Source organism: Elephantulus edwardii, unplaced genomic scaffold, assembly GCF_000299155.1.
Source record: "Elephantulus edwardii isolate Elephantulus edwardi_28Jun2011 unplaced genomic scaffold, EleEdw1.0 scaffold00017, whole genome shotgun sequence".
Taxonomy (NCBI): Eukaryota; Metazoa; Chordata; class Mammalia; order Macroscelidea; family Macroscelididae; genus Elephantulus; species Elephantulus edwardii.
Window position 1 is genome coordinate 998,991 of NW_006399767.1, and position 9,918 is coordinate 1,008,908.

The 9,918-nt window shown below is 38.0% G+C and overlaps 1 protein-coding gene across 1 annotated transcript in view; it reads left to right on the forward strand.

Annotated features, from left to right (window-relative positions):
• PKHD1 (polycystic kidney and hepatic disease 1 (autosomal recessive)) overlaps positions 1-9,918 on the forward strand; it is an 866,042-nt gene that overhangs the window by 611,436 nt on the left and 244,688 nt on the right. Inside the window, exon 51 of the mRNA XM_006882114.1 lies at positions 9,091-9,204. Within this exon, the coding sequence (XP_006882176.1) occupies positions 9,091-9,204 (114 nt within the window). The remainder of the gene's footprint in view (positions 1-9,090; positions 9,205-9,918) is intronic.

The window sequence follows — 9,918 nt, forward strand, 5'->3', positions numbered from 1 at the left end:
CGCCAGGGATGTGCCCTATCTCCATACCTTTTCAACCTGTATGCAGAGTAGATTATCCGAGAGGCTGGGGTCTATGAGGAGACACGTGGCGTTAGGATTGGTGGAAGATTTATCAACAATCTGCTTTATGCAGATGGCACAACCTTGCTCGCTGAAACTGAGGAGGACATCATGCACTTACTTACTGCAGAGGGTCAAGGACTGCAGCCTTCAGTATGGACGGAGGCTCAATGTCAAGAAGACAAAGATTCTCACTACTGGACCAATTGGCAGCATCAGGATTGATGGCAAAAAGATCGAGATTATTCATAGCTTCAGTTTGCTCGGCTCCACAGTCAACACTCTTGGCACCAGTAACCAGGAAATAAAAAAATGTATTGCAAAGGGAAAGTCTGCTGTTAGGGACCTCTCTAAGTACTGAAGAGCAACGGTGTCTCTTTGGAGATGAAGGTGTGCCTGATACAGGCCATGGTCTTTACAATCACTTGTTATGCACCAGAGAGTTGGACAATGACTACGGAGGACAGAAGGAGAATTGACGCCTTTAAGCTGTGGTGCTGGAGAAGAGTATTGAATGTACCATGGACTACCAAGAAAACAAACAGATTCATGTTAGAGAGGGTTTAACCAGGCTACTCCTTGGAGGCAAGGATTCTGGGGCTTTGTCTGACATACTTTGGACATGTTGCAAGGAGAGACAGGTCTTTGGAGAGGGACATCATACTGGGTAGAGAAGAGGGACAGCGCAGGAGGGGAAGACCCTCTATGAGATGGATTGATTCAGTGACTGGGGTAATCGGGATGGGCGTGTCAGAGGCAATGCTATTGGCACAGGATAGAGCAGGGTTTAGGGCTGTTGTACATAGGGTCGCTATGAGTCGCAAACAACTTGATGGCACATAACAACAACAACATACTAAGTTTTGGTTAATGTTTTGTTTTATTGGTGTAAATAGTTGTCATGAGTAGGTTAAGAGCTAGGTCTTGTTCAAAGTGGTCATGACTATGAAATCTTCTGGGTGTAGGCCAGGTGCTTTAGTTTAAGTTACACTTTGAATAATCTAAGCACACTTTCCAGTATGCTTACCTTGTTACGACTTGTCTCCTCTCCTGCAATGAAGATTTAAATATGATTATGAGTCTTAGTTATTTGAGGAGGGTGACGGGCGGTGTGTGCGTGCTTCATTGCCAGCTTCAGTCAGGGTCTCTATTTATTCCTGACTTACTTCTAAATCCTCCTTTATACTATAATTTCATATTAGAGTTTGTGGATATTCTTGTGAAGAAAATGTAGCCCATTATGCTCCATCACATAGTTTACACCTTGTCCTAACGTTTTTGTGAATACATTTAAGCTTACTGTTCTTCCTTTTAAAGGTTTGCTGAAGATGGCGGTATAATAGACTGATTTAGCAAGTGACGATAGGGTATATTGGGATTTATCGATTATGTAACAGGCTCCTCTAGTGGGATATGAAGCACCGCCAAGTCCTTTGCGTTTTAAGCGCTGGCTTGTAGTTCTCTGGCAGGTATTTTTGTTACTAAATACCATAGTTTAGGGCTGAGCATAGTGGGGTATCTAATCCCAGTTTGTGTCTCAGCTATCGTGGATTCATTACTAGGTAAAGTAACTTTAGCAGTTTATTTGCTTTAGATCTTTAGCTTTTTACAGCAGAGAGCTAATTTGACTTTATTGTATTTTCATTTTTAACCACACTTTACGCCGACTCTTATTAATGCGGGTTAATCATTATGACCGCGGTGGCTGGCACGAGATTGACCAACCTTCTATGAGTATAGCTTAGTCAAACTTTCGTTTATGGCTTAATTTTTATTACTGCTGTATCCCGTGGGGGTGTGGCTAAGCAAGGCGTTTTGAGCTACAGTTGTGTGCTTGATGCCAGCTCCTTAAGGATCGTTCAAGATAGAGCGAGTAAAAGGGCATTTTCACTGGCCAGCGGATACTTGCATGTATAATCTTACTGACAACCAATAATAAGGCTAGGACCAAACCTTTATGTTTATGGGGATTCAGTGAATCTATCTAGGCATTTTCAGTGCATTGCTTTTAATTAAGCTACAGTAACTTTGATTTTTTTTATTTTTTGGATCTAGGGACATAGCTCTTAAAAAGGAAATAAACTTATTTAAGTAGTACTATAGTATTAGGAGGGATTTGGTTAAGTATAATTAGTAATATTAAGTCAAGTTAATTTTGGCCTTACTGTCCTTAATGCTTTTGATGTCTTGTTTTTGGGGTTTGCCAAGATGAATCGGCAGCAAACTAACTTTGGATATGTAAGGGGGGTAGGGGGGTTTGCGTAGAAAAACCTAATACTTGAAAGAAAATGTACGTGTACGTGTACATGTGCATATGCGTGCACATGTACGTATGCATGTACGTATGTGTGTGCGTGTACATGTGTGTATGCGTGTACATGTGCATATACATGACTGGGAAATTGGATTTGAAAAAAATTATGTCCTGTGACCATTAATTAATTAACACCTGAATGTGGTCTAGCTCGGTAGACATGTTCATGTTGGGTCTGGCTTCAATAGATTTGACTGTATTAAGGTTGGTAACACAGTTGAATCAGGCACCCCGAAAATTAAAAAATACCAAGTGCATGACACCATAGTTATGTGTGAGCATGGGCTGATTAGTCACGAATCCATCGAGATGTCTTATTTAAGAGAAAAGAATGGATGATTTTAGGTAAGATGGTCCTGAAGAAAGAACCAGATGCCAGGTATAGTTTCAGTATAGAAACCCCCACATATTATGGGCCCTGAGCGAGGAGAGGGGCTTAAAGTGGAAGTGTTGATGGTTTCTCGAAGCTTGGTGATTATAGAATGATAAGGGTGGTGATAAGCATGGTTTGAAGGATAAGGGTGAATGTGTAGGTTGATTAAGGGTGAGATGTAAGTGAATAGGGCTCTAGCAAGGATGGTTTATACCTGCTTATATGCATGTGGAATAGAGATGTATGTACGATTAAACATAGAGTATATATATAATTAATCATTTAATGTATATATAATATATTATGGGGACATACAATATATGCACTATATACATAGTGAGTCACTAGCGACTCCAGGGCACATAACAACAACAACAATTTCCTTATCTACTCTTAGACATTCTTGGACAACTTAGGTGACCTTGTCTGTAGGGAGTTGTGCTGATAACCTAAAGGTTATATTTCTCTGGTGATTGGAATCCATCAATAGCTACCCAGGAGAAAGAAGAACAATCTTTGTTCTTACCTTGGAAATGTAGAGTCAGTAGTCCAACATGTTCACATAGAGAAAACATCAATTGTCCAAAGCAGCTCAAGTAAAATTAAATATCACTTATAAAAGGATATCAGTAAAATTAAGTAGTATATCCAAAGCTTTGAAAGAAAAGAACCATCAACCAAAAATAGTGTTCCCTTTAAAATTGTCATTCAGTAATGCAAGTGTAATTATGACATTCCAAGACAGACTTAAACTAAAAGAATTTGTAACCACAAGAACAGTCCTACAAGAAATATTTGTTTTCGTTCAGAAAGAAAGAGAATCAACAGTGTCAGCTAGCAACCCAAAGTGTCATCATTGTGTTGTCAACTGAATACATATGATATTGTTGTCATTGTTATGTGCCGTTAAGTTGCCTGTGACTCATAGCAACCCTATGTGCAAGAGCTCTGAACCCTTCGCTAACCTGAGCCAGTCTCACTGATTCCCACATACCTACCCTCATTACCCTAGATAGTGTTAATCTATCTCATCAAAGGTCTTTCTCTCCTGTGCTGCCCCTCCTCCCTTCATATGACAACAAAATAATTATATAATGTGACTATAGAGCATTTCATCTTTTATAATGATCTGGTTAATCTGATCATAGGAACCATTACATAGCTTCCATATTATTTCATAAATGTATTTTTGGGGAACACAGTTCAATCCATAACAGAAGCCATGCTGATCAAGTGCTAGGTTTAGAGTTGATTCATTCAAAGACATTTCATTCATAAAATTCTTTCCCCTTTTTTCCTTACCTTTTAAATTTAATTTTTGCCATAGTCCCTGAATCGTTACAATGGCTGTCTCTTGTTTATCAGAATTCCTTTTCTTCCACATGTCTAGGTGATTTTAGATCTGAAATGCATTCTGCTTCCTTTGCATTGCGCACTATTATAATTAATTATTACCACTGCTTCCCTTTCCTCTCTATCCCTGTGCTATAGAATGATGCATACTAAACAGAAGACCCAGCTTCACCATTCATTAGTTTAATATTTGAAATGTGCCTGGCGCTCTCTTTGCTTCAGTTTGCTCATGAAAATAAAATGATATGAAAACATCTGGCCTATTTTTATAGCACTTTAAGAATTATTTCCTCTCATTGTGGATATCTAAATTACCCCAAGTTGAAAATGCCTCTTATGTACTGTTTGAAACAATGTTCCAGTGCTTGGCTGCTAACTGAAATGCCAGGGTTCAAATTTAATCAGATTCTATACAGATGAAATCCCTAGTGATATGCTTTCATAAAGATTGCAGTCTAGGAAACCCTATGGGACAATTTTATTCCATCACATGGACTCACTGAGTCAGAATTCACCCAAAGACCTACAAAGTTTGACTTTGGAACAGGTTAAAAGAGGAAAACTAGGAATGAACTTCATTGTCTTGAGACTTCTTTTATAAGTGACGACTCTGCTATGCATCTAAGAGCTGAATGATGAATAAGGATGACCGAAGAAGAAGTAATGTCTTTGAGTTGTGGTGATGGGGAAGAGTACTGAATATCCCAGGGACTGCCAAAAGAATGAACAGATATGTCTTAGAGTAAGTGCAACCAGACCGTTCCTTAGAGGCAAAGATAGCTAAGCTTCATTTCACGCACTTTGTGCACGTAGCTAGGAGAAACTATTCCTTGGAAAGGTGGAAGGTGAGAGAAAGATCATCCAGGAGATGGATTGATACAGTGGTTACAGAAATGAGCTCAAGTGTATTATTGATGACGAAGGACAGGACAGAGTTCAGATCTGTTGATTATCAGTTGGGTTCCAGTTGATGGGACTTAGCAGCAACAACAACAACAACTGTAACAATTCTAGTTTTGAGACAAAGCCCTGTTAGATTTTAGAGTTGTTAGATTTTAAAATAAAGAGAGACATTAGTATTGCATTTTAATGCTACCATAGCATATATTTCCTTTCAGAGGACACTATTCTCACTATTCTTTTCAGCTTCTATCTTCCGTCTTTCCCTTCTCAAAGTTGAAAAGAAAAAAACAAACAAACCAAAAAACAAAAACAGCACAACCCACAAAACGTGATGAAACAACGAGAAAGCCTCCGTACTCTGGTCATCATATATATACCAAAAAAATCACTACAGGATGACTAATTTTGCCCAGACTTTTTGCAGAAGCGCCACATGTGCTGCAGTTTGGAGTTGCATAATTGATTTAATCTCTAATTTGAGAGGAACGCTGAAACTCTTTTGTGGGACTCTGCATATATTTCTCTAGGGCAAAAACTGTCCTACTTTTTTCCCTCCCCCTCTCTACTATCTGTTTAGTGCTAGGCCATTTTCCTCTCCAAGACTCTAAACTACCCTCCGTGAAATAAATGAAATCACAGTTGGAAAACAGCTTACTGGACAGACTTATAACTGCAAGATAAGAACTATTTTTTTAAATATATATATATATATATATATTAACATTCTCCTCCTCTCCACTTCTCTCCCTTCTGTTCTAATACATTCTTATTTTGCCTGAGAGGCTGTATCAGGGCTCAGCTGAGGACCAGCATTACTTACACATAGTGGCGGCATCCTACTCATTAAAAATGCACAGGCTATGAGTTCTAATCCTTGCTCATTCATGATTTATGGCATAACCATGTTGTTGTTGTTGTTGTTAGGTGCCATCAAGTTAACAACAATAACTAACAAGACATACTGCTTATGGGTTTTCTCTTTATTTGGAAAAATAATCTATACTTAAGAAATAATCTTTTATTCATTAAACAAAATATTTAACCTAAACAGACCTTTGTTCAGATTTGTACTATTAAATTAGACAAATTTGTTATTTTGATGTATCTGTGAAAAAAAAACAAAGCAAGAAAAAAATAATAACTTAAACCTTTTCATAAACATTTAAAATTGGGGTTAGAAAAGTATATATTATTAGACTCATTATAAAGATTAAATGATAAGATATAATGCAATTTGGGACTACAGGTATAGACAGTGTTATCAGTCAGGTTTATTACAATGATGATTTGTGACAAATGAGTTCAGAATATCAACTGTTGTTTTGCTAGGTGCTGTCAAGTTGACTGTGACTCAGACTGACACAATGAGTAACAAACTGAAATTTTGCCCTGTCCTGTACCATCCTCGCATTCCTCATCATGCTCAGCCCATTGTTGCAGTCACTGTGTCAGTCCAAGTCATTGAGGATTTTCTTTTCTTTTTCTGACCCTCTACTTCTCCCAGCATGTCTTTTTCCAATTACTGGTGCCAAATTCTCAAAGCATATGAGATGAAGTTAGACCATCCTTGCCTTTAAGAAGCACCTTGATTGCACTTCCTCCAAGATAGAGTTACTGTTCTTTCGGCGTCCCATGGGATATTCAATACTCTTTGCAAACACCACCATTAAAATGCATAGATTATTCTTCTCTCTTCCTTATATGATGTCCAACCTTTACATACAATTGAAACAATTGATTTAAAAATATTATGAATTGAGTCAAGCATATTTTAGTCTTTAAAGGGACATCTTTGTCTCTCACACTTGGAGCCTCCAAAAACAATGTTTCCCAATACAACATGTCTTTCTATTAAAATAATATTATTTGCATATACATGTACATTATGTTTTGTTCAAGTAACTTATGTTTCTTTCATTATACATTGTGTTTTATATAATAAATCATATACATTGTGACTTGTGAAAATAGGAATGTAACTGAGCAGGGCATGGATAAATGTTCAAAGGGAAGGGAAAGTGGCAGAAAAAGAGGGAGGGCGCAAATCACTAGGATAGCAGAGGTTAGTGGGCAGATCAAGGCGAAGAAATAAAAACCATGTGATAGTGACTAAGGAGACAGGATAATAGCAGACATTGTTCCTGTGATGTGCCATCAAGTTGTCTGTGACTCATAGCAACCATATGTACAATAGCACTACCCTGCTCTATCCTGTGCCAACCTCACTGTCTCTGACACACCTAGTCCCATTATCCCAGTCACTGAATCGATCTATCTCATAGAGGGTATTACTCTCCTGTGTTGTCCCTCCACCCTCCCAAGCATGATGTCCTTCTCCAAGGACAGGTCCCTCCTTGAAACATGTCCAAAGTATGTCAGACAAAGCTTCAAAATCCTTGCTTCCAATGAACAGCCTGGTTTAATCCCCTCTAGGACCAACTTGTTCCTTCTCTTAACAGTCCATGATATATTCAATACTCTTCTCCAGAACTACGCTCAAAGGCATCAATTCTCCTTCTATTATCCCCAGTCATTGTCCAGCTCTCTGACGCATAGCAAGTGATTGTAAAGACCATGGCCTGTATCACGTGCACCTTGGTTCCAGAGTTAAATCATTACTCTTCAGTACTTTGGAGAGGTCTCTAACAGCAGACTTTCCCATTTCAATACATCTTTTAGTTTCCTACCTGCTGGTGCTAAGAGTGTTGACTGTGGAGCCAAGCAAACTAAAGGTGTTAACAATCTCAATCTCTTGATGCTACCAATTGTCTGAGTGGTGAGAATCTTTGATTTCTTGATGATGAGCTTATAAATTATTGTGTAAAACACAATGGACATGAAGGAATCACAGTGTATAGAATGCAATATGCATGAATGCAACATGCCCTTTGATTTATTGACTGGTACTACTGTGATATTATTGATTGTGGATCCAAGCAAAAAGACATAATTAATAGCTTCTATGTTTTCTCCATCTATCGTGATTATACTTACTGTTTCAGTGGTGAGGATTTTCTTGAGTTTAAGGTGTAATCCACATAGAAAGTTGTGAATGATCATATTCAGTAAATTCCTCAAGTATAGTTCTTCTTCTGCAGGCAAAGTTGATTGCGTAATATAGGTTGTTGATGAACACTGTTCTGATATTGACACCATATTTGTCTCAATGGCTTACCACAAATGTTTATGTTATTCTCAGCTTAGCCTTGGTTATGTTAGTCTATTTTTTATATATCCTCATGCAGGAACTAGAGGGTATTTAGAGGATGTACTCTTCATGGTAAAGAAAAGCACTTAAGGAGGCCTGTAGGAAACTTGGCAAGCCTCTTAAAACATCAGTTCAGAACTGATGGCTTACCATCATTTCTACCCAAATACCACTTTCCAAAACAAATTATATGATGCAACTAAACTATTGTAGCTTAGGAAGATATACTCTGCCCTAATTAAAAAGAAGAGTCAATACTGTTGAACAGAAATTAATTTTCCAAAGAGAAGTGAAGCATCTCAGTTATCCCCTCTTATTCATCTGTGTACCTCTATATCATCTACTTTGATATTTTTGAAGCTATATTACAATTTTTACAATTAATAAAATATATATATTCTCCTCCCTTGCAATGAACTGCCTCTGAAAATCCACTGGAGGGTCATCTATTAGTTCCAAATCTATGGTACACAACAAAAAAACAACAACTATATGTGTGTGTATATATAAATGTATATATTTTTGTTCAAACATTATTATAGGTTTTATAGTTCTGGTGTGTCCACTTGCTGTACAGAGGTAACTTGTGGTTGCTGTGAAGCTGAACACTGTGACACTGATATGTCAAATGCATTAATGGCTAACCATGGCGGACAGTGTTTGGTGGTGCTCCCCGATTAAAACAAGCTTGGAAGCAGGAGTAGCATCCACTTCCATAATAGCTTGCCTCTGGAAACCCTATGAACCTGGAGAAAGGTTGAAAATCACACAAGTGTTGAGAATTTTCGTTCATAAGGTCGCTGAGTCGCCTACGACTCGATGGCACTTAACAACAACAACGTCATATAAATGTATATATATATTTTTCCCCTTCAACAGGTACTTTTGACAGTCCATTGAAGAAAGAACAAAAGCTTCTGATCCTCCTTCGGGCTTCTGAAGGAGTCTTTTGTGATCGTTTTGATGGAATTCGTATAGACCCAGGAACAATTGGTAAGAGTATGCATTAAAAAATGAAATAAATGATAAATGTGTGTAGATAAAGAAGTACTATTCGCAGACCTTCTATTAAATTTCAGGTACTCATCTTGGTCATATATATTATGCCATTTACAAGCTTCACAATGAGCAGTGTCCATTTTACAAATCTCAAAACGAAAGTTCAGAGAGGTTGACCAGTATGCAGAAGAACTCACAATGCATCTTCATGTCAATATTTATATAGACACAGATAGAGATGCATATTTCAAAGTTGTCAAAATAGAGATACATATCTAGCCTGGTCAGACACAAAGTCTGGACTAAGAGCCCATGTTATCAACTATAATATTTATGTATGTGCACAGGCAAAAATATGTACCAGTCACCATTGAATCCATTTTAACTCTTGATATCTCCATTTGTGATGTAGATTTGCAGTTTCTAACTTTTTGAAGCATATAACCTAGCTGTCAGAGACATCTCCAGAGTACTGAAGAGCAATGGTGTCAACCTGGACACTAAGGTGCACCTGATACAGGCCATGGTCTTTGCATTACTTGCTATGCATCAGATCAGAGAGCTGGACAATGACTGGGGATGATAGAAAGAGAATTGATGACTTTGAGCTGTGGGGTTGGAGAAGAGTATTGAATATATGATGGACTGCTAAAAGAATCAACAAGTTTGTCCTGCAGAGGGTGAAACCAGCCTGTTCCTTAGAGGCAA